General features: G+C 40.2%; 1 protein-coding gene across 5 annotated transcripts in view; it reads left to right on the top strand.

Annotated features, from left to right (window-relative positions):
* The window catches only part of pard3ab (par-3 family cell polarity regulator alpha, b), a 251,220-nt gene that overhangs the window by 161,591 nt on the left and 64,138 nt on the right, over nt 1–25,491 (top strand). For all 5 annotated transcript variants that reach the window (XM_080861496.1, XM_080861497.1, XM_080861495.1 and 2 more), the window contains 3 exons: nt 9,396–9,626; nt 10,749–10,989; nt 20,205–20,333. In XM_080861496.1, the coding sequence (XP_080717622.1) occupies nt 9,396–9,626; nt 10,749–10,989; nt 20,205–20,333 (601 nt within the window). The remainder of the gene's footprint in view (nt 1–9,395; nt 9,627–10,748; nt 10,990–20,204; nt 20,334–25,491) is intronic.

Genomic DNA, 25,491 nt, shown 5'->3' with positions numbered 1-25,491 from the left:
TCCTTCTAAAAATTGCACTAGTTGCAAGCGTGACAAAGTGCCCTGCCCAACCAATATTAAAAGAGAATTGCAATAATCTAAACGTGAAGTAATAAAGACATGAATAACACTTTCCAAGTCACAATTGGAAAGAAAGCACTTAACCTTCGTTAAACGTCTGAGGTGATAGGATGCTGATTTTACCACCCTGTTTATGTGGTCATCAAAGGTAAGTGCAGAATCAGTTTTTACTCCGAGATTTGTGATCGAACTCTTTAGTTGGGAAGTCAAAGCTGCAAGATCAACATCTTGAGTGTGAGAAAAACGATTTGGGCCAAATAAAATCGCTTCTGTCTTCCGATCATTAAAATTTAAACGTTTTTTGCCATCCATGCTTTGACATCACTAAGGCAGTCAAGCAGAGGTCGACTTGGGAGACTATCAGAATGACTAAAAGGTAAATAAAGCTGGCAGTCATCTGCATATAGATGGAATGACACTTTGTTTTCGGAAAATCACGCCAAGAGGCAAAAGGTACAGTGAAAACAATAATGGCCCAAGAATAGATCCCTGTGGCACACCCCAAAGCAGAGGGGCCACAGAGGATGAAGCCGACCCCAACTTAACACAAAAGGTCCTATTTAAGAGAGGACTTTAACCACAAAAGTGCCGAACCAGAAATCCCCACACAGTGCTGTAAGCGAAAGATCAGCAAATCGTGATCCGCTGTGTCGAATGCAGCGGTCATGTCCAACAAGACCAGCACCGCATATTTACCACAGTCTGTCGCTATCAGGATGTCATTCATAACTTTTACGAGGGCTGTCTCCGTACTGTGAAATGGCTTAAAGCCGGACTGAAAGATTTCTGACAATTTAGAGTCATTCAAGTAATCCATCAACTGAGTATAAACAATCCTTTCCAGAATCTTACGAAAGGGAAGGTTAGAGGTGGGTCTAAAATTTGATATGACTAAGCCAGGTTTCTTAAGTAAAGGATGTATGACTGCATGCTTAAATTCCCTAGGTACTTGACCAAACAAAAGACTAGTATTAATGTTCAGAATGTGTGGTCCGATGGTAGGAAATACCTTTTTAAGAAAACTGGGAGGAACAACGTCATTTGGAGAGCCACACGGTTTAGCATTCACTGCTGTTTAGTTTTGTCTTCATTTATGTTTGAAGTGATAGCAGAACTGTACGTTTAATTTTTTCAGAAATCTCTCAGTCAGAACATGGTATATCATGTTTAGGTAACTTCCCGCTAACATCTAACTCTGTTAAATTGAATAAATTCTGTTTTCATGGATGCCTGGATGTTAAACTTAATTGTTACATCTGGTAAAGCAGCAAGGCTGATCAATTTTTTAAAGATGAAAGAATTTAGACAGTTTTTAAATCTCAGTGATGCCGCAGTGTTCGTTTGACTTTGGGACCTGAAGCGGATGGAGTTTTTTGACAGATGTTTGAGCGCCATGTACCACATAAAATCGGTTGGAGGTCTGTAAGCACAACCAGAATCCATACATAAGGCGCACCGGATTATAAAGCGCACTGTTGATTTTTGAGAAAATTAAAGGATTTTAAGTGCGCCTTATAGTGCGTAAAATACGGTATTTGGTTTATACGTCATATGAGGCAGTTGTGTTTAATCTTATAAATGTCCTCAAGATGGGTTTTTAGATATAAGTTACTCACATAGTAATGTGTGCTTTCTGGGGAATAGGCTTTCCAAAACTGGAGGAAAAAGAAGAACTGTCTTCATTTGTTATAACAAAAGTTCAAGTTAATGTCCTCCAGCAACAAAGAAGTTTACTCAACTCTGTTAGAAACCAGCTTAGGCCCCACTGATCCAAGTCCTGCATATCATCTTCCCCTTTACTTTTTCTTTTATAAAACAGATCGCAGATTAATTTAGCAACACATTATTCAACCTTCTTGCAAACGATTTAACTGCAGATTAGAGTTGGTTTTATAACTACACCCTTTTTCTTTCTTTTTTTTTTTTTTTTGTACCAGAGAGATCGATTCATAACAGGTACAAGGCAGGAATTGCACAGGAGCTACAATGACAGCCATTAAATTAAACATTGATCTACAAACATAGATTATGCAGCTTGCTTGCAGGGTTCGTTTTTAAAGTTTACCCACTGCTCGAGTCTTTATGCATTTGTGTAGTGTTCCCCGTGTTTAGTGTTTGGCTCGATCGCTGGCAAGACAAATTTGTCAGTTTGCAAAGTGAAGACTCGTAGCCCTCGCTGCACTTTAAGGTCACTGCTGAACACGGTTGTGAAAGCAGTCGGGTGACTGCAGATTAGATTTTCTCCCGTTTTGCCTCAAATGCCGCTGTTGCGCTAATTATTTTGTGAGCGCGTGGCAGTAGAGGGAGCAGAGAGAAAGCGCTCTGTCCTTGGTTAAGGCAGTGAGCTGACAGCGAGTCATCAGTCACTGTCAAGTCTTGTGTATTTTCGCTGTCGCTTCAACTGAATAAAAGGGTCTGCCTCTCAAATTGGTGACATGGACGGAAGGAAGATGTGCGGAGCAGGAGTGAGAGGGGTGAGACTTTAGACTTTGAGAAATAAGATGTTTTGGGGCAGCTCGCAGCAGGTGTGAAAAACAAATAAAAATGCAGATTGATGCCGAGGCCACCATTGTCATTCTTTTATGCAACCTCTTGTTTTTTTAACAGCATGTGGGTAACAGTGATTTTGTTCCCAACTTTTAATCATGTTGTGATGGCCTGAGTCAGCGAGGATTAGGGCTGAACGATATATCGCATTTGCGATAATATTGCGACATGATCAAGTGCAATTTTCTAACCGCAAAGGCTGCGATTATACTCTGGACATGTCCAAATTCATGGGCTGCATCCTCCTGAGGCCGCATTTGTAGACCGATTACGTCACAGCGACGTGCCGAAGGCTGTCCAAATTACTACCATATCCCAGAATTCATAGCGCGGCCCAGCCAAACTCCAGTTTCCAGCAATGGCGGCCGCTACTAAGTTTTAAAATTACTCATACTAATCTTTCTGGGTCACAAAATAAACTTTTAACATATTTTCAGGCGAGAAAGTAGTTGTGTAAACATCAAATATCTGCTCGGTTTATCAAGATATCCCATATTTGCAAAAGTGCTTCGACGTTTTCAGAGGCGTCTGCTACCCACCAGCTCGACAGCTAGCCGGGAGCTCGAGGGTTACTGATGCGGCCGAGAACGGCACAACTCCCGGCACATCATTTTCAGATCACCGCGGAGTTTCGCTGCTCGGGTTAAACGTAATATATAAGTCACTTAGACAACCTAAAAATGTTATTGTTGGGCTTTTTTCAGTGTTTTGTTTGTTCGTGAGTAAATCGGTTTGGCTGAGATTAAAGTTATTAGATTAGATAAAATAAAACTTTATTAATCCCCCGGGTGGGTTCCTCCTTGGTTTTCACACAGCTGACTAAACGTCAAACAGAAAACTTATTAAACAGAAGTATGAGACAGTCGAGAATTTACGCCAGTGTCTGGTTATATTTTAGATAGCAAGAAGCAGACGGCCGAGTTTATTAAACTCCACCGAGACAGCGGTGACGCTAATCAGAAGGCTAGACCGTCCAATTTCACAGCCTTTAAATTTTAAAGGCGTGTTTGTGTGTGTGTTTATACAATTGCTATTATGTTTGCACTTTATGTGTAATGTTACTGACTGCAGAGATCAGTAAGATGTGTGTATTTTTATTTATTAGTTTTATTTATTTAATATTATTTTTTAATTGAATGACTGTCTAGTAGTTCACAGATGTCGAAAAACTGAGTGTGGTAAAGCCACTGATTTTTTTTATGTATATTTCTGCAATCTGCACATTGTACTGACTTTCATTTTAATGTTTACACCAGGGTTCCTTGTCAGCACTTTATGCTCAGATGTTTGTAAGCTAAAAATAAACTATTGTGTATGTTCAAATATACTGTTGTGATTGAAGAAGTTAAATAAAAATGTCAGTCATCAATTCATGCATCACCTCATGTCATCATAACAGAGGTCTGTCTTCCAGGAAAGAACAGTTTAAAATTAATGTAATATAGTATTGGCCATACTATATGATGTATTGCTTGTCTTTGTTTAATAATACAGAAGACAAAGACCTTAAAAAATAATCGCATATCGCATCGCAATCGCAATATTGGGGCAAAAAATCGCAATTAGATTATTTTCCATAATCGTTCAGCCCTAGCGAGGATGGGAGTGCTGCATATTTTATAAGCCGTGTCTGCCAAATGGTGGCAACAGATGAGTCAACTGTACTTGTTGCATAATCTGATAACAGCCAGAAAAGTAACAACTTGGCATCACATCTTAAAATCCATCAAGCTCTCATGCCTAAAATGACAAAATACATTATTCTTAATAGTTTAATAACAGGTTTCTTTAAGTCGCACATATAACTGTTTGATTATGGTTGGGGGGAAACATCAACGTCAAGCTAAAACACTGGTTGATTGAAGCAGGAGGGCTTTAATGTCAGAGTTAGATGCTTTGTACGCACAACTGTCTGCAAATGACTTCAGATGACTCCAGAAGAATGCTAGTAGTGACCGATAGTATCCCTTCTTTTAAAAATCCCTTGGATCTGAAAACAGTTTACCATGAAACTGGTTATGTGGTTACGGTTTAATTACCGTTGGCTTATCTTTTTCCTTTTCACTGAAATTTTGAGAGTCTAATTTCAAAGACTAAATGTGCTGAAATGACTATAATCTAATTGTTATTTGGTGTGAAATTCATGAAAAATAAAGTGTTTTTAAAGGCTGGAATCAGATTCCCTTTCCATTCCCCGATTGGTTTGACTAATAGATTCCACCCTGTTTTTTTTCTTTAAGTGCTCAGTGTTTATTTTTAGCTTGTTGGCCTCTGGTGTCACTTTACCGACTTTTTTTTTCTTTTCCCAATATTTGAACTCTCCACTAAGTACAAGCGATCCATGGTCCATTTAGCAAAGTCAAAACACGACCATCCTGCTGAAACCAAAGACTCTGACAGCTCCGAGAGGGGATACAGCGGCCCTCCTCTCCTAAGCTGTGATTGACTGAGATGTATGTTGGCACAGGCCACTGCCACATGTTGGACGAGGACACTCCATTGACGGAGGACAATACTGGACTGTTGGCAGTCTCTGAAACTGCATCCAGATTTCTTGCAGGTCTAAATCTGTGAGAAAGTGACCCCTGCGTGATCTCTGTAAAGTTCACACTTCAAGCTCATTTATATGAATTTTGGGAGGTAGGAAAGGTTTCCCAGAGTGAACTATGGGCTATTTTTGAAACATGAGTCAGTGTTTTTGGTGGGGTGTGGGCCTAAACTGTTGTCTCAATATTGTAACACTGACAAAAAAACCTCTTGCAAAAGAAAAAGCTGGTAACTAAAAACCTGACATGACTGCTGCCTCAATCAACCATTATGCCACCAACTGGGCTCGTGTGGCAATATAATTACAACAGTATAAATGGAAGTATAACGATTATCTTAATTTCACTGGTTGCCAGCGTGTGAGCAGTCCTCTGTATGACCTGTATGCTTTTTGAGTTACTAACTGAATAAGACGAAATGTCCTCACCAAGTTACTTAAAAGTCAAGTCTTATATAAAGCAAAAGTTTTTTTTTTTCATGTTTGTGACTAAATGCCATTTGTCAGATCTCCAACTCAGTGTAAACTATTCTTTCTTTTTTTGAAGACTGCCGCTGAAGTGTGACTTTTGTGAATGGCACTGGGCAAAGCCTTTAAATAATGTGGCTGCACAGCGTGAAAAGCCTATCAGGCCGGCTCTCAGTAAGACGTTAAGGGAACAGGACAGGCTGATGAGAATGAATGGGAGGCTGCTAACCCACAAGCTTGTTCATTCTGCATGTATTCAATTTTCCAGCTCTGTCTCCCCCCCCCCCCCCCCCCCCCTCTGTCTACAGTTTTTTTATTTTGGGTTTTTTTTTTTTTTTTTTTTGGGTCAGTCTCAATGTGAGTAAGCTGCCTGGCAAAAATTTTTTGCTTGTTTCCAGACTTGGCGTTTGTGAATATACGACAGCGCTGGCAGGTCATTTTAATATATTACAATACATTTTGCCCAAATTGATTTTGTTTAAAGAATGCCAGCAACATTCTGCCTATAAATAACAATCGAAATCTTTGCAGAAGCTTAATGTGACTAAAATAGGTTGAAAGTAATCTCATTCATATATTTGAATGTTTGAAAGAAGGCCCGGTCATATGCTACAATGTACAGATTCAGTGCTCTGCTTACTGTTACATGTTGACTCGTCTCACTGCTCTATTTTCGTCATGTCTTTGGCTTTTATTTGTATGTCACTTCCTACTACTCCAAACTTTGTGCTATTCTTTTGTAGCCTATCGTTTTCATTCAGCCTCCCGTGCCGTGACAGCTCGTGCTATTCTGTTAGGATTTGTGTATTTTGCAGCCTCCTCATACACTCTGAAGTGACACCACCCAGGAGATTAGGGGCTATTTCATTTACCTCCCAACCTCCTCACCTTATCTTTTTTCCACATTTATTATTCACCGTACATGTACTGAGCCTGTGAAAGGTGCCATATGGGAGCAAAAATTATACCTGCACCACTGTCTGAATAGTCTTAGTTTAATTAAACTGTCATGTTTCTCCAATTTTGCTGATGGTTATTTTCATTTAGAGCCACATCTCGTAATGAAATTTGTACTCGATCAGTGGCGTTGTCGCACGTGCACACAGGAGAAGCTGCGCACACAATCGATAAGCCTCCCGTCTTAGTGAAACGAGCATGCCAGGTTTGATTACGATGCATTGTTGTTAGAGGTTATTGCTTATTGTCCCTTAGGAGACCGCTCATCTTCAGATAAACCAGGTGTTTTAGTCACGCTTCAGTAAAGTAGTAGTTGGACTAATGAATTATTAACCAATTATTACCAAAAGATCAAGAGCTATACTAAAATGTTCATGTTTTATGATGTTTTTATGACAATATGACATCAGCCTATTATACTGTCAGGGTGTCATATTTAAAACACTGTTATTCAGCTAAAGCTCACATGACTACAAACAGTTTTTTGTGTTTTTTCCTTGGAGTAAGCCCGTCTTTTGTTGGCGTTAACAAGAAATTAAGCCTTTAATTACACATTGTGGAAAAAGAGACTTAACAGTAGACACGTAACATCAGCTGTCTGTGTATGGTGTTCCTGCAGCCTCTGCATTTCCTCGTCATCATCATACACACACGTGTGTGCGCTGAGGATGCTGCTGTAGAAGCGTTCACCTTGAGGGAATGGTGAAGCTGGCTGGAACAAATCCCAGACTGCGAAAAATAAATAAATAAATAACTCACGTACTATACACAACAGTACTGCGGCTACATAAAATCAAAGCGGACACACTGGGGAAGAGTCTGAGGTCATAGTTGGACAGCTTTAGTGTGCTGCTGTTGTTAAACATGTGTGACGTTGCTGAGTCAGTGTTTACGGTGGGAAAAACGAACACGCCCATCCTCTACGTCCGTCCTCTGAAGTCATCCTCTCACATAACTCCTGTTTTTGTTTCATATCCTTTGCATCATCATTCGCCATCCGTTGTCCTTCAGCATATTTTAAACACAGTTGTCTACTCTTTAAATTTTCCACAACAACTCTGTTACCTTATCTTCTAAAAAAGATTGCCTGGTCAGCAGGATCAGAGGAAACAAGGCAGCATTAGTGACAAAATCCATTCATGATTGAAGCAAAACAGGACTCATGACTCCTACGTCTAACATAAAAGACATGATGTGGTTGCACATTAGAACAAAAGCCAGCAGCTCACACTCAGCCCTTGTTTGTTAGTTTGAAATCAGCGTTCAAGTTTCCAACTGTTCTGATTACTGTGACCATGCAGTCAAAGTTAATTATAGCATCAGCTCTATGTAGCCACAGTAGCTGCTTAATGTACCACCTCTAATTCCATATTGTTGCAGGGACATTGCCATCAAAAGTAATCCTCTGGGTCATCAGTTCCTCTGATGGCAGGAGTCCACAAACAGTCTTGTGATCACTCCTAAAGCGATAACGTAGCGAGCTGTTTTTTGCTCATGGCTAAAATGTTTTTAGATAGTGGGAGACTGTGAGTCAGCTGCTTGTTGTTTTGAAAGTGTCAAAAAAGCTGCTATGCAGGCATTATACAGATGTGGTACACATGGATAAGTAAAGGATGATGAGAGCTACACTACAAATAGGGCTGCCACAAACGATTATTTTGATAGTCGACTAGTCACCGGTTATTTTTGCGATTAGTCGACTAATCAGATCATGCATCCATTGGACGTAAAACGGATGCTTATTGCACCAGCATGCATCTGCTCTTATATAACTATCATTAGCCTACAGCTTTAAGTGTTTAAGGTATGTGCTAACTAAAAATAAGATGGTAGTTTATTAAATTTTAATGAATTGTGCAGATTGTTTTGGTGAAGTTTAATAACCTCAGCCGATTTACTCAGGAACAAATAAAATACTGAAAAAAGCCAAACAATAACATTTTTAAGTTATCTAAGTGACTTATATATGTTTAACCTGAGTAGCGAAAGACGGCGGTGGGTTTGAAAACGATTTGCCGGGAGTCCGGTGTTCTCACGGGCTCTAGTGATCCTTGCCCCGGCTAGCTATCGAGCTAGTGGGTAACAGACGTCTCCGAAAACGTCGGAGCGCTTTTGAAAATATGTGGTGTCTTGATAAACTGAGCAGATATTTGAGGTTTACACAGCTACATTCTCGCCTGAAAACACGTCAAACGTTTATTTTGTGACCCAGAAAGAATAATAAGAGTAATATTAAAACTAACTAGCTGCCGCCATTGTTGGAAACTGAGCTGGGCTGCGCTATGAATTCTGGGACACAGCTGCTTCTTCTTCGGGGTTTAACGGCGGCTGGCATCCTTGTAGATGCAGTGCTGCCATCTTCTGTTTCAGTCCGTTATTACACTCTTAAATACTACTACTTATTCCTGCGTCTTTTGGGATCTTACAAAGCTTCAAACGACGTGTCGACTATTAAATCAGTCATCGACGATTTTGATAGTCGACGTAATCGTGACTAGTCGACTAATCGTGGCAGCCCTAACTACAAACAAGGCAACATCTTAACAATAGAGGTGACGTTAGTTTTTAAAAAACATTTTTACCTGTTGTAATAATACAGCTGGCTCCTGAAGAAAAGTTTTTCATTTGTATGAGATGTGTTGCCTGTATGCTAAACTTATATCCTCATATGTCAGCATAGAGATCCATTCTAGTGTATAGTACAATAAACGATACTATAAAGCATTAATGGGGTCGCTTGAAGGCCTCTGCTGTGGATGGAGAGGTCTTGGTCAGAGTTGTTTGTTCATTCACTCCGTACCGCTATATCCCCCATCAGGTTCTTCCACAAAAGACGTGGGGCCATCGCTGGGCCTAAAGAAGTCCAGCTCGCTCGAGAGTCTCCAGACAGCAGTAGCAGAGGTAACTCTGAACGGGGACGTCCCCTTCCACAGGCCTCGCCCTCGTATCATCAGGGGGCGGGGCTGTAACGAAAGCTTCAGAGCAGCCATCGACAAATCCTACGACCGACCGGCCGCCACGGAAGAGGACGACGAGGGCATGGAGACATGTAAGGCATCAAATGGACCATTTTAATGTGACCGTCTTTTCGCAGCATCACAGGTTTGATTCCCACAGTGACCACGTTGTCCCCCTAACCGGGCGGTTCCTTCGCCTACACTGTGTCATGTGAAATGTTATGTGGCATTGCATTGGGTTACTGAAATGATGCCGACTCGCACGAACAGCAATGATGATTCCCAGCAGGGATCATTATTGAAACGGATGAAGTGTCAGTACCTAAAATTTTGAGGTGGCTTTCATGCTTGTGCATGGGAGTGATGGCATTCTGACTAATGCTCAATATCTGGCAGCTGATATTATCACTGCTTGTGGCAATGGCATATGGGTGAGTCAGGATGTAACCTGCACTGTATCAGATATCACAGGGTCACAGTGTCACTAAGGGGCAGCTTATGTGGAGTCGACAGAGGAGCTTCCATCTTTTGGGAAATCTGTTCAAATTTTAAACTGCTATATATAAAAAAAACAGCTTTTTAATTTATAGTAAAAGTCAAAATGTCTCAAAACCTCTCAAGCATACATTACTTTTTGAGCAGTGTTAAGTCAATTTAGGTAAAGATTACACAGGGTAACCTGATAAACAATCCTCCTTCTTTGCTTTAGTCTTTTTATTCTGTGTAATCATGAACTAAACAATCCAAATATAAGAACTGAGAATGAGACAGCAGTGTACCTACTGTATCTTTAATCTGATGTGCTGATTGTCCAATGACTCATTAACGATTCAATAACCGCAGTATTGCAAAAGTATGAAGATTATGTAATTTAGGTAGCGTACCACACCATAGTGTCATAAAACTCTACAAATGTGTCGCCGTTCACCATAAATCTGTGTCTAATAGTCTCTAATGGTTTCTGTCTCATTTTAGAGCAGAGCTCTTTAAGCACTTGTAATATGTATTTAAATTGTATTAGTCTCTTGGTGCTTAGGAGACATAATTGTGCGTTTATGACTTATAGATTTTCATTTATTAAGGTTATTGATTTTCACATGTGCTACAGTCCATCTTAAAACTTACCTGTTCAATGGTTAACACGAACGCTTTCTCCGTTCCTTTCCAATGTTCTTCCCCTGTCGTCTTCTGTTTTTATCGCTCCCTTCCTTTAGTGGAGGAGGACACTGAGGAGAGTTCACGGTCGGGGAGAGACTCTGTGTCAACAGTAGCGGACCAGACGCCGCTGTCGATTACCGAAAAGCCACTGGTCAACGGCACAAACCGCACCAAAGAGGAGAAGAAGAAGGACAAAGACAAGGGAGGGAAGGAAAAGAAGAAGCCAGAGGGAGGGAAGGAGAAGGACAAGGGAAAACCTAAGAAGGGGATGTTGAAGGGACTCGGGGACATGTTCAGGTAAAGTTTTAAAACTTTTGAAGAGAGTAACAGTAACTAATCAAAGACTTTATGGTTTCATTAAATAGCAATCAGAGCTGGAAGCAGACCAGTCCTCATTAAATTTTACAAAGTTCAGTTTAGTTTTAAAGAAATTTCTGTGCATGCAATGTCAATATTTTTAATATATGCAAACAGATTTAAGCTCGTGAGCTTATAATGCAACTAGGGTCATCTTATGGACTGAATCTGTGTATGTAGTCAGACACACACTTGCATTTTCTTTGTATTATTTTACTATTTTTACTTTTTTGTTCAACTTTGCCTGAGAACAAATTGCAAAACATAATCGCTCAGTTACGGAGGCCCTGAGAGGCCAAATGGACTGCAACTTAAGAAAACAACAGTAATAAGAAAAACGCTGCAAAAGCACACAAAACACAACGGAAATAGGAAAAAACAGATTTCCAAAAGCACAAGGGGAGTGTTTCTGGGGAGGCAATAACCTGACGGACCAGTTGCAGGAACCCAAAACTTGTTTGTTTTATCACGATTCATACAATACTGATGACGGATTTTTAAAACAACTTTATTTATCTCCAAGGGGCATTTAAGATAATAGTTAGGCTAACACACTTGCCTCTCATCTTTTCTTTCCACACAAAACCGATAGATCCTCCACTTCTTTTAAGTGTCTCCCAGCATAATTCTTAGCATATTTTAGTTCCTGCAAGTGGTCCGTTGGGTTATTGTCTCCCCAGAAACACTCCCCTTGTGCTTTTGGAAATTAGTTTTTTCCTATTTCCGTTGTGTTTTGTGTGCTTTTGCAGCATTTTTCTTATTACTGCTGTTTTCTTAAGTTGCAGTCCGTTTGGCCTCTCAGGGCCACCGTACACAGTGTGTTCATATTTTATCTTGAGGTGTTGTAACTTGTGTTTTGCCTTGTGTAGCAGACAAATCTGCCTCCAACGTGTGCGCTTGTCCCCTTAATAAAAGCACGACGGCAGCAGATGATTTTCATTTGGGTGTAAAAACGTCATGTCTTTGAGGGTTGCTGTGTCCTGTACCCCGCCTCCGTAACTTTTTAAGAGTGGAAAAAGAGAGAATCAATATCAGTTCAATATCTGATGTTCAATATCAGAGCTCGTGTCAAAGCCACAGTGATCGATGCCGTGAACAGTTGATACCGCCTCATTAAGTGAGCTTTGTGTTCTGTCTGCCTGCGTGAAGAGCAAGAACCTTAAATCACTCATTATAGGTCTAGACATGGACAAACTGAACTTTGTTTTTTTTATTGTTGTTTTTTAGACAGATGTAACATTTCGCCTCATTTTTGGAACGCTTGGTAGAACAGAAAGACCTGCATAATGGAGACGATTGACAAGCCTGTTATACAACCGTGGCACTGCTAAATAGTCTGAGGAAACCTTAATTAGACTCCCAGACAACTTGACCTTTGTGGTTTATCTCCCTCTAATTAATTTCTTTTCAGCCTCTGATATTACAACTGTTATGCTCTCTTATAGCTAAACAGCACACACAAACGCACCTCTCATTAGCGTGTTGTCTACATATTCCCTCCCCTTTCTCTGTCCCAATCCTCATTACTATTGGAGTACAGGTCGTTTGGTCTGCAGGTCTTCTCATCCGATTTGTTGGAAAGCTTTAGATCTTGCCAGTAATTTTATCTGTCTGTTATATTGACCAAAGTGACAGTGACACAGATTGGGGAAAACAGCGAGTATATCAGACAGAGTATCAATATTTGATGGGGAGAAATAATGAGGTCCACAGAGATGAGGAGATAACGAAAATATGTGCAAAAGAAGGACGGGGTTTGGAGCAACAGGTAGCGAAAGACAAACGCAATCTTTTGAAATAAAAAGTAGATGAGAGAATAAAAGGAGCTTTAAACTCATGAGGGTGGGGGAAGGGGAGTGGATTATGTGGATTTGAGGGGAATTTTAACAGTGAACGGTCAACATTTATAGATCAAGTTTATAAAATGGAGAACCAAAAATTAACATTAGAATGCTTTCAAAAATTTGTTTTTGCTATCAGTCAACTTAAACAGAAAAATAAATAAAAGACGTGAAAATTCAGATAAATATTTGGTGATACTGCCCTTTAAACAATAAGATCCTCTTGCTCAGTGTTTCAGGGAGTTTTTGCAGGTAGGCTGGGCTAGTAGTTGTTCTTTTCACTGAGATGGTACTGTAATAACTTTGTATAATTTAAGGTTTAAGCTTATCTTTATTTATCTCAAACTGGGCAGGGCCTAAAACGAGCCATTGTAATCTCTCTTTAAGCCAGCTTTGTTCTGATTGGCTGCCCCTTACAAACAGAGGGGCGTGTTCCTGAGATGACCATATTGAGAAAATCCCCTCTCGGTGACATCATACAGAATTAGGAGCAGGAAAGTCTCATATGGAGCTTAAATTAAACTTTAAGCCTTTTTTTGGGCATCATGCTGTCCACTAATACATCCACTGTAACACTACAGAATATAGTTAATGTGATATATAATATTTAATCCTCAAAACATAGGAGTAAAATGCAAAGTACAGAAAAGGGGGATCAGGGGTTGAGACAGTGCAGTAAGACAATAGTTGCATATAAACACTACATTGTTATACACATCGACAAATACTGTAAATAATCCCACTATATTAATTTGACCTAATTAGCTCCAACATACACGTACTTGAAGATATGCATTGCACATACTGACATGCAGAGGTTTATAGATATGCACAAGCTGCAAATACATGCTGGCTTTTGGATTTAAAGTGACAGGGAAGCTCACGCGTACAATTTCGGTCACAGACAACCGCACACTGCAGTAATCTTCTTTCCTTTCTTACAGATGCACATGCATTCACACCGACTTAGCGCTACTTTCCTTCTTATCCTGCCATATGTTAATGATTGGCGTGTATTGTCAAAGCATCAATGTTATCCTGCTCTGATTGGCTCAATATTGCCCACATCAGATCTGGTCCATTAAAACGCCGTCTGGCTGCCTGTTTGATCCACGCCCAGTGTTTACTGGCCGAGACAGCTGTGTGCCCCAAAATAATGATGTGAGATGCATTCAATCCATCTGTCTGTGTGTGTAATCTGGACCTCATACTAATTTTAAAGGGCACATCCCAGAAAGTTTGGCTTCAGTAAACTTGATATTGAAGCAAGTTCCTGAAGAAGTTCAAATTTTGAGGGGACCGGTTCATTTTATGGATGCAAATTTTTAAGTTTAAACAGTAATTCCTCCAATTTCATCAAAATATAAAATATAAATATATTTAAACTGTTGTGTCTTATAATTCATACTACTGGGCAAGAAAGTATTGTATCTAAGAGGAAAATTAATAAAGTGTATTATTTACATCACAGTTTGTTGTTTATTTAGATAAATGACACTGGTAGAGACCTAATCTGAATATATATCATATCTGAACAGAGCAGGAAAAGCGTACATGTAGCTTTTTTACTAAAAGACACACAAAAAAAATACCACATCCAGATTCCAAAATAAGCATAAAGAGAAAATCCAAAGGAGGAAAAAAAGTCCCATCAACACCCACATTGTGTGACTGAAAGGTGATATGTGGGAGCTACAGTTTAGCGAACACCACAGCAGTGAGCATTTAGCAACAAATATGTTACTAAGAGGGGAAAAGCATTTGAATTTATGTATTCCATTAGTCAGTGTCAACACGTCGTGATGAAACTTAAGGCAAAGGCTGGCTGTGTGGAGAACAATGGCATAGGTTTTTATAAGTGTGTCCGTGTCACTCTGTGAATTGGGAAGTTTGAGACCAAGAGTAGCTGTACAGCATGTTAAGAGCTCCCGATGAGTGTCATGTGTTTGAGCGAGGCAGCGTTTGTGAGTGTCGGGGAGCTTTGATGTGTTAGCATGTAGGAGGAGTGGATCAAGAGAGGGAGGCCCTTAGAAGTTGGAGGACCGTGTGTGTGTCTGTGTACGCACTCGCGCACACGTGTGTGTGATCAACAGAGTTGCCACTGCCTGACCCTCTCATGTCTCGAAGGCCTCACACTCAGTCCCAATCAAAGCATCATTACCATCAGCCTCTGCCAACAGTGCGGCCCGCCAACTGTAGCCCTCCCTCCCCCTTTCTCCCGCTCCTCTCCTCTCTCGCTCTCTGATCATCACTTGGACACAGAAGCAACACCCAGTCTATGGGCTTGGCATCTGCGAACGTGGTCATTGCCCAGAAATTTGAGGGCTACACTAAATTTGCAGTGGTTTTAGTGCATGTTTGTGTGCGAGTAAGCGGAGCAAGCTTAGACTCGGAGATGGCTTGAACAGCGACGAGGAAAGATTAGTCATGGATGAAGGGACGTCAATGCATCGTGCTCTGTTATTTTGCTGCCCGCAAGATAAAATGCTAATAATTGCGGTCCTTATAGTCGTAGCTGTAATAATATATTTATGTTGAGGTATTGCATGTAGTGCTGGGTGTTCCTGCAACTTAAGACATGGTATTCAATCTTGCAACACTACACCAACAGTGATGCAGCATGAGTGGGCTTAGGAAAGCGGCAGTATTTTCAGTGATTTCACTTTGATTCGATTCTTTATTCTCTTCTTCATTTTCATTGGGTTCTCATTGGCTCTGCTTTGAGGGTCACCACCATCGCTAAGCAGAGACATTACATTCATGCAAATTAATTGCATGCTGTGTAGTCAAATGTTTGTGCATGTTGGAGGTATTTACCCTCTTTGTTGTGGCCAGTGTTGGGGTCATTACTCAAAAAAAAGTAGTTAGACATGTTACACAGAACACTTCGTGATTCTACTTTAGAAACACGAAGACTGCAGCCTGACTGCTCATCACTGCTCTTTTGTTACCTGTTGAAGTTCAGGGTCTGGACGCTGGGCTGGGGTCGGCATTCACTCAGCTTTAGCATCCCTATGGCTAGCTTAGCATTAGCATGCTGTCTGTCCAGGTGCTTATAAAGAGCCAAAGATTCATTAGCTGCATATTAGCAGTTGTTTCTGTCTTAGTTTGCACTTTAACATCGTGCATTCATACTTTTGTACAATAAAAATAAAAGTAATGTCATATCCACACTGTAGAAAGTACCACTGTTCCTCCTGGTGTGCAAATGCAACCGATGACCGGAATCGATAGCCAAGCAAACGAACAATTCCAAGGAATTGGACTGCTGGGAACTGGTTCTCGATTTTATCCTTAGTGGTTAATTGTAATAACAGTCCTTCCTATAAATCTGTGTACCAGATATGGTGAGTGAAATTCTAATGCGTTTCTGTTTCTATGTTACTTAGAGCTAATATGCAAGTATTTGTAAATGTGCTCCCATGCGGATCATGGCTGTGCCTTCGCTCGATGAGGGGAAATTCCACCCTGTCATCTAAATATAATCACTTCTGGGTCTTAAAAAACTAAGATGGGGCCAAATGGCGCATCGGGTGACATCTGGGTTGGTACATCGATCATTTATATGGATATATATTTATATATATAGTCCATGGTTAATCTGTGTATAGTGTAAGACAAATGTGAGGCATTCTGCAGACTCAGTATACAGCTGGATTGATTAAAATATTTTAAAACAGTGTAACAGTTCCATCATTGAAATAAATGACTGAAAAATTCCGATGAAACACCTTCCTTGGAGACATGAATTTATATGAGTAATTTCACATCAGGAAAAAAAGTTGGATTGATGAAAACTTTTGCAATAATCTAAATGTGGCCTCGATGTGACAGAAGACACCAAGGCAGCCTTAAAAATCTTAGTTTTAAAATTAAAGGTGTACACCTCAGCTGTGGATGTAATTCGATTAAATCAGGTCAGTCCATTCATTGGTTGTTGATGTTTTGCTCATGACCATCTGGTTGATAGTGTGGAAATCAAAAACAAGTTACTTGGCAATTAGAGTTGCTCCTCACGCACGTCTGATTATGCGAGTTCCCGAAAAACTGCGGCACGCTACCAAAAACTTGTTTTCACTTTTTGTGCTATTAAAAGGATTAACGGTGTTTCACGGGTGGTCTGCTGAATTGAATCAGCTCAGTCCCTGACATTTTGAAGTGATCTTTTCAAACCGCAGAAAGCAGTCAAAGCCTCTTTATCGATGCTGTTGCACTCACAACACGAGGCGGGCCTAACTGTGCCTGGAATATAAGATTATTAAAAGCCCTGGTGTCATGGTTAATACTCGGTCTCCTCCTCAAAGTTTTCCTTTTCAGTCATAAATCACACTGTGCGGGTGTTTGCGCGCGTTTGTGTGTGTGTATGACAAGGCTGTTTTTTAAAAGGGGCTGTTAATGAAAGTTAGTGGTGTGGAGAAAGTGTCAACCGTCTCTCGCCGTGATAGATCACTCCTGCTCTTAGCATTAACGGCAGGCTGTCACTCTGAGCATTTCAGACAGCCGTAGTTAAATTAATCAAGTAATGGCCCTTAGTCTGCGCCCCTCCCCCCTCCAGCTGCAGTTTTTCCTCCTCATTCCTGTCTCTTAGCTTTTCTGTTTGTCTTCTACACTCCATGGTATCAGTATATGCTGTCTTTGGGGTTAGTACTTAGCACAACATTCAAGGGAAGTTGTATAGATGGTGTGAAAAACTAATTTGCAAAGCATTTTGTCTGTGTTGGGTATTAGATGGTAAAGATGTGACAGGAAGCGGGTCGAACTCTGAGCAGATCGCTCGTTTACCAGAAAGCAGCTTGCTTTTTCTTTAATTTATTTATTCACTCATTTTGTGGAGAAAGTTCACAAGCATTTACCCAGTTGACATGTTATGAGCATATGGATGATGCAACCCCATATTTAACTGTACCCCGGTACTTGGTCCAGCGGTCCTCAACCCCCGGGCCACGGACCGCAGTCGTTTGGTACCGGGCCGCGAGAGTTGTGAAATTTATGGTTTTCAGGGTTTTTATCGTTAACTCGGTTTCCCTGGGTCTTTTCCTGTGTTGTAGTTGTGTCTTTTATTTTGAAAGAAATATTCACGCGTTACCATAGCGACCAGAGAGCATTAAGGGGCAGAGAGGAGGATGTTACTCTCAATGTTGTTGGCGCATTTCAGGAGGACGCTGCTAATAAAGTTACACATTTACACATTGAATTCACGTTTATTATTATATTTACAAAGTACCATAGTTTTTGTCTCGGTCGTATCATTTTATTTTGTTGTATTTATCCACGACACCTTAAAATATTGTCTGACATTAAACTGCTCCGTGGCGCAAAAAAGGTTGAGGACTGCTGCTTTAGTTCTGTGGAGCAGAAGTTGATCCACCAGTTTGAGCTATGCCTTCCTGTATGATGTCACCTTTATAGGTGCAGCTGAACTAGCGTGCGGTATCGAAGCGGTTTCTCCTTTTTTTTTAATGTCTGTGAATCTACTGAAACAAGATGCTAGCAGCGTTGCAGTGCAAGGGCAGGGACACAGCATTAATCAAAGTACCCTTGGTACTCTTTAGTTTCACAGTACCTAAAACAGCGTAAGGATATAACTTGCCAGGAGCAGCAGAATATTGTCACATAATTAACCTGAAATATAATTTATATCTGCGATGTTGTATCTTGGGTCAAGCTTTTTAACCAGATGCTTACAGTCCCGCTTTTCCGTCTTGTAGCCATATCAGGAATTTCTGCTCTCGCTCTCAGACTTGCTGTTGCGTACACCGAACATAAACACGCGGCCTCGCTAAAGCTGTGATATTGTGACACTTAGAGTTTTTATATCACAACAAAATTTATAACTGTATCATCACATATTATGTAATTATGGTATATCTGCTACTAAACTAGTAGAAATATAAACAATATATCAGCGACTTCTTAAAAACGCCACAAACAGAAAAAGTCTTGGAAAGTCTTTTTTTCTCTCTCAGTTTATTTATGTTTTTAATGAACTATGACTTTGATCCACATCTTTTACTAATTTCCATACACTTTTTATCATACTCTTCTTTTTTTCATGTCTCATTTCATTGTATTTTTCCACAAAGAGAATTACACGATTCATATGACTTTAATTTAAATTTGCATTATGCATTTTTCTCTCCGGCCTGCATTCATTTATTTTTCTCTCTTACCTTTTCCCCCGCGCGCTGCCGTTTTCTTCTTTCTCTTTTATTTTTCAGTGTTTAACTCACTCCTACACTCTCTCACCTCTGGGTTTTATGTGCAGCTTCATTTGCTTGTTTTGTTGGTTCTTGTGCTTCTCTCATCGATTTACTTTTGTATTTACTTTTATTGCTTTCAGTTCTCTTTCTTCTGTATTGATTTCCATGCAAACCACAAATTCACGTACCTGTCATCTAAGTGTTTTTCTTCTTTCTCTTTTGGACTTATATTCAGGCAATTTACACTCATCCTCTTTATTCTTTAAGCGCCCGCTACTTTTGGAGTTTGCACTTTCTTTTTTTCCATCGCTCTTTCTTCTGAAGCTTTCTCACACAGACGCTCACACATTCCTTTCAAGGTAGTCTTTGTGCTCTTCGCCATAGTTTAGTTTTCGGTCTTAATGGTTCATTCAACGAGTTTCTCTTGTGCGTGTTCATTTTTTTCCTCTTGTTCGCTGTCTTCCTCTTTCATTAACACACAGACACACCTCTTTGGTTTTTTCTCAGCGCTGTCTCTTTCGAAGTCGTAGATATTCTCTGCGGACCAATTTCCCTGTGAATAATCACGGCGGTTCATTGTCGAAGCGAGCGTGCTGCCAAAGTCATTTCTTCAACAGGCTGCAGCTTTATACTGAGTCAATCAAGCTGAAATATCTTCGCAGTGCCTCCTATTCGGTGAATCGTCACTCCCTCCCTATGAATATAATTACTGTGATGGGCTGCGTCTACGCCTTCTCCACAACTTTAAAAGAACTGAATTGGGTTTGAATTTGTGAGAGCTACTTTTCAAATGCTTCATTTGTGGGCTTGATTAACTGTTAAGTCGTAGCAGTGGGCTGTTTCTGTGATCGCAGACAACATTTCAGCCGTATTGGTAAAAGTCGGGTTATTGTCAAGGTTCTGGCAGACACATCTGTGTTTCAGACGACAGTTTTGCATCACATTAGCTGATTAAGAGTTTCTTGAAATTGCACCGTAGCTTCTGACTTTCTGTCTAGTCATGCAACTGCAGCAGTAACTTGTGACGAATCATAATTTGAATACAACAGAAAATATTAAAGTGAAGTATAGCAGCATTAATGAAGTGGTGGATATTAATTGTTTATGTCTTCAGGTTTGGGAAGCACCGAAAGGATGAGCGGCTGGGAGAAAAGATTGATCGTAAAGGCTCCAGCAAGTGGAGGCCAGAGGAGACGCAGGTGTCGGACGAGGAGACCATGAAGATGAGGATGGAGCAAGAAAGGTGAGGCAACTTATGGTTGGATAACGTGATATCGATTCATTAAAATCCTGAATCGATTTTTTTAATATTAATTTATTTTGCCCGAAACGCCAGAATCTCACGTTAAACCTCACAAAATTTCAACAACCACCAAACAGCTAAACAGTAAATGAGAGCAAGTACACGGATTCTGCACAAAGACGTAAACACAGAGCGCGCACCCGCCGACGGATCAGAATCAGCGAGATGTCGCCTTTCTCACCTGACGGCACGGACATGGTCGGAGCTGAAAGCCGACAGCTCGCTAATTCTGATGTTTCAGCGGAAAAAACAAGATTCAATCCGTGAATCTTGTTTTTTCTCTCTCTGTCTCTGTACTTCAAGAACAGTTTCCCGTCTAAAAATCAGTTTTCTTTATTCACTTGCTTATTACGCACACGTCTACCGTTGTTTACAGCGCTGTCGGCCGCTGTTTTTTTTCTTTTACGTACTTCCGACAAGAAAGCCTCATTTCTGCTGTTCAATACTGAACAAATTTAAACTTTTTAAAATTATGCAGATGTGCAAAACGCTTAGCTGTGTCTCTAATAAAACCGCTGTAACTTTGCTCTGCTTCACTTCAGCAGCATCAGGTAATGTTCATATGTTGATGGTTTTCTTTTGTTTTTGATCTACTGCAGAATATTTTTATAAAATCTCAGGCCAGGAAAGTTGCCTTCATGTTTTTCTGTGTTTTATCTTCAGCTACTTTGACACAAAGGCATCTGTGATGCTTACACCTTTGATAAAGTCTCGCAAGTGTTAGCTTTCTTTTTGTAGATATAAAAATATGGAAATGTACTGATGCATGATCTGAATTATAATATTTCTGACTCTGAGGCAAAATTTCCCGGGACCTTGTGAATCGGAATTGAATCGATTCTAGAACTCGGTGAAATAAAATTGAACTGAATTGAATTGATAAGTATTTAGCTGAGTCAGCAGTTCAGTGCAGGTGAGTTGAGCTCTTCCTCATTTACATTTATAGACCCAGCTTCTGCAGGGTGAAAACATAAAAAGAAAAGATTTGAAACAAACCGTATGTAGAAAAATTCTCAGACAAAGTCTCCTCACAGGGAAAAATATGTTTAGTGCCAAACCCAAATTATTCAAAAGTATGTGGACACCATTGTCCACATTTTACTGTACTTTTCTCTGGTTCTCAGCTAAGCACGTTATTATAGTTTCAAGGTTCTCTACCTGAACAGTCAATATTTGAGCATCAGTTCGTTGGACACGTATTGGGTTTTTTTAGTTAGAATCAGAAGACTGATTCAGAGGGTTCGTTTGGACATGCATCTCACTCACAGCAGCCATCAGGCTTTGGTTCACCTCACTGTTGCCAGCTAAGCAGCTTTGTTGCTAGGCTCAGCCGCTTTTCATACCTGAACCTACAGAAAGTACTGCTTTGCAAAGGTCTCACTGCAGCACTGGAGGCACAGCTCTGTTCAGCAGCGAGCTCATGCTCACAGGTCCCGTGGGTTGCATGATAAAAAAAAAAAAAACCACTCGCAGTAATCATTTAACTTGTAAAGATGACTCAAACTGTAGCACAACCATTATCTTTATTACATCTAAAGTTTCAGAGCCCAAAAAAAATGATGGTTGAAGCAGCACGGGATTTTCAGTTTAGTGTGAAAAATCTGAATGAAGCTGCATAAAAATTAATTGAAAGAGCTGCTTTCTCTGTTTAACAGTTTAATAAATCGATCGTCTCTGTGTTTAAATAATGACTACACGGTTAAAGAACCTGTGCCTTCTTTTGCTTTTACTACGTGGGTGCCCAAAACTAAAAAGCCTCAAGTGGCAAGTCCTTTTCCCACTGCAACCCACTCTTTCCTCACCAAAGGAAATGTCAGGCAGGCACAGTGCCAGGTTTTTGGGGGGGGGGCAGCAGTTTATAAATGCCAAGGCCATTACAGCCCTGCCAGCTAATTAAATCCCTTGCTCTTGGTGTAGGGCAAGAGTCATTACTCCCCACAGTTGCTTATTATGAAAATTTGGTTTGTAGTCTTCCTTTGCGCCTGCAGAGCAGATAGTCTAATAATATGATAATGGCTGAGTCTTTATTTTTAATTGGTTTAAAGTTAACGCAAAGGCCACGTCAGATGATTTGGTTGTTATGCTGGATATAGTTAAAAGTTCAGACTGGTCCTTTTGTGTGTTAATCCCGTCCAAGACAGACTCAAGATAGACAAGGCGGACTCACTTTTTCGTTTAATAAGAGATTTGCCATACACTGAAAGTAAATACTGGACTCTGTTCAGAGATGAGTACTAGCTACTTATTTCTTGCCCTTAAATATCACAGTCACGTGTGTTTGTTACACACAACTTGGACTATTTAAGCCTGTTCAGGACTCCATTATGTTATTTCACATGCATAAAAACACGGATGACACAAATTACATGTAGCCTACTGTAATGCTTTTGCAATAACGTTCTGATTCAAAGTAGATTAAACTGCGTTTGCTTTTATTTCCAACTCTCAGAGAGGTGAAGCTTTTTGAGCTCAAAACAGAAGTAGAAGTTTACAGAACTTAGATTTTTTTTTGTTGTGCTGTTAAATGAAATGTAGGTTACATTATTTTTAAACTATATTAACCTTGATTTATTAGCATCATAAAATGTGAATTAGTTATCAGCCTATTTCTAGCTGATAAAGCATAAGTCTCATTAAAAGTCATACTAGAAATACTAGAAGTAAAGATGGCATGTTGGGGGGTTTTTTCTTAGGTTTTTAGGTTGAGTTGTAGATTCTCAGTTCTCTTTGTTAGTGTGAACAATTTTAGTTGTGTTGAGTTCTTGGGGCCAAAGAGCCAAAAGAAATCTGGCAAAATGGTTACAAGAGAAACCAAAAAATGTCCAGAGAGCAGTAAAAAGTTCCTGTTTGAAGCAGAAAATAAAATGAGATCATAGTATTTCTTAGGTCAATGTGTTAATTAGTTTATAATGTGTTTGCTCTTAGAGGCACTCCATCCAGGCGTGACTCATCCCTGAACACCCCAAAAGCACAAACACGCTTCTTGTTTATATTTAAGCTGAGAGATGCTGATATTGACCGAGAGATCCCTCGGAGCACATGCTCAGACTGCGGCTACCTTGGTGTTAAACAACGATCCAGTTTGCTGTATTGCCAAGCCGCTCTGCAGAGGTTCCGTTGGGAACTTCGGCACCTCACTGCAGAAGGTATCGATTGACCACTGCCAGAGGCTGTGGTTAATCCAGCTGTGATTGACTAGATGAATGGATTTCCTCACAGGTTTAATTCTCAGGTCTCAAAGGACCCTAGCCCCAAGGCAGACAGACAAACCTTGACAGACAGTTCAGATTGTACGCTACTGGTGGAGGCTATTTGAAGAAAAGATAAATATACAGGTATGCGAATAACTGTTCAGTAGTGTCATAAATTTGTTACGTTATATTATGTTACTTGATCTAAATCGAATCGTCTTTACTAAAATTACTGTACTCGCAATACTAATGCAAGACCTCATAGTATTGTACTGTTTTAATAGAGCACCTTGCTCTCAGACTTGTCAGACTTTCTAAAGTTTCTAAAAGTAGACTAGGAGACAGAGCACTCTGTTGTGGAACAAGCTTCCACTTGACACCCTCTGTATAGTAAGATCAGCTTTAAAATGTTCCTTTTTGATAAAGCCTGTAGTTGTCGCTCTGTCAGGTGACCCTGAACCATCGCCTTAGTTATGCTGATATAGGCTCAGGTTGCTTGGGGTCTTTCCGTGATGCACTGAGCATTTCTTCTCCACTTACATCTTTTCATTCCCTATATACAAATACTGCTTATGGTTACATTTTTTCTGTTTTTTCCTATATTTGGTGTTTTGTCCTTGCTGCCCCTCTATAATGGAAACCCTTCTTCCAACCATCGCTAAGTGCTAACTCACAGGCTATCGTTTGATTGTTGGGTTTTTTTCCAGATCAGTCCAGATAAACGTTTTTTGTTGGGCAGCACAGCAGGTTTTGCCTTAGCCGTCTGTAGACTAAATCAGATCATGCTCTGACATAACTGTTTTAAACAGCAGTCACATGACCAGAGGTTACAAGTTCAATCTATACCACAGACTTGCTGTATATGAAGTAATTTGTCACAGTGAACTTCCCTTGACCTCAACACTTGCTCAGTACTGCTACTCTTGTTCAAGATGAACAGCGTCAGTCTAAGTACAATGCATTTTGTGTGTGTGTGTGTGTGTGTGTGTGTGTTTCTAAAAATATCCTTAATTCACACAGAAGTGTGAATTAAGGATATTTAAGGCATGCATTGTCAGACACTTTTAGTATTAACCTTCAAAAATCACAAGTGCTTTAAAACCAACTGCAGCTAGTTGTCGCTAAATCATAGAACATTTCCACGTCTTTCAGCAGCCATCTTGTCCTGCTGGACCTTCTCCCTTCATGTATTTCCTGCCTTTCACTGTAGTCTGTCAGTTGTGTCAGCAGTACCGGTAAGAGAACGCTTTGTTACACAATGACTACAATAGCACATAATGGACCATTGTTCTGGCTTGATGTGGTAGAAAGGTCACTTGTCAAAAATTTCTTCTACCATAAAATCCCATTCTGCCATTTCTATACCCTTTTATCTGCCGCCTCTTCCTCTCTTTCTGCTCTACATTGTTTTTATTCCCCCTCTGGGTCTTTTGCCACCTCTCATTGGATTTCTTAATGATTTACTCTACACGGTAAGAGTTCTTTCATCTGTCATTAAGGTTATTTGTTTACGAGAAACCCTTGTCACATGCAGGTATTTTGGGATTAAGAGTAATGATATGGCGAAGTGTGGTTTTCCTTCCTGTCCCATTTCAGTCAGCGCTGCATTTGTGTTTGTGAAACATTTTAAGTGCTTGTCATGTTGACACAGACAGTCATGGTCTTTGTCTTAAAGTAACATTTCCTGCACTCTTTAAAAGTAATTCAGAAAAGTTGGACACCTTGCTGTTTTCTGGGCAATGACAGCTATTGGTCATGTATATGTAGCTTATGTAGATGAAAAAAGATGGGTGCAGAAAAACAAAACAAACCCCAACACCACAGCTTGAACTCTCACAGGCTCTGGGGAGGCCAATCCATGATTGATGGCGTTCCACTGTGTGTTTTTTTCCTATACTGGTATGCTT

This window comes from Rhamphochromis sp. 'chilingali' (assembly GCF_963969265.1).
Source record: "Rhamphochromis sp. 'chilingali' genome assembly, chromosome: 16".
Classification (NCBI taxonomy): domain Eukaryota; kingdom Metazoa; phylum Chordata; class Actinopteri; order Cichliformes; family Cichlidae; genus Rhamphochromis; species Rhamphochromis sp. 'chilingali'.
This window is presented reverse-complemented; position numbering and strand designations above follow the sequence as displayed.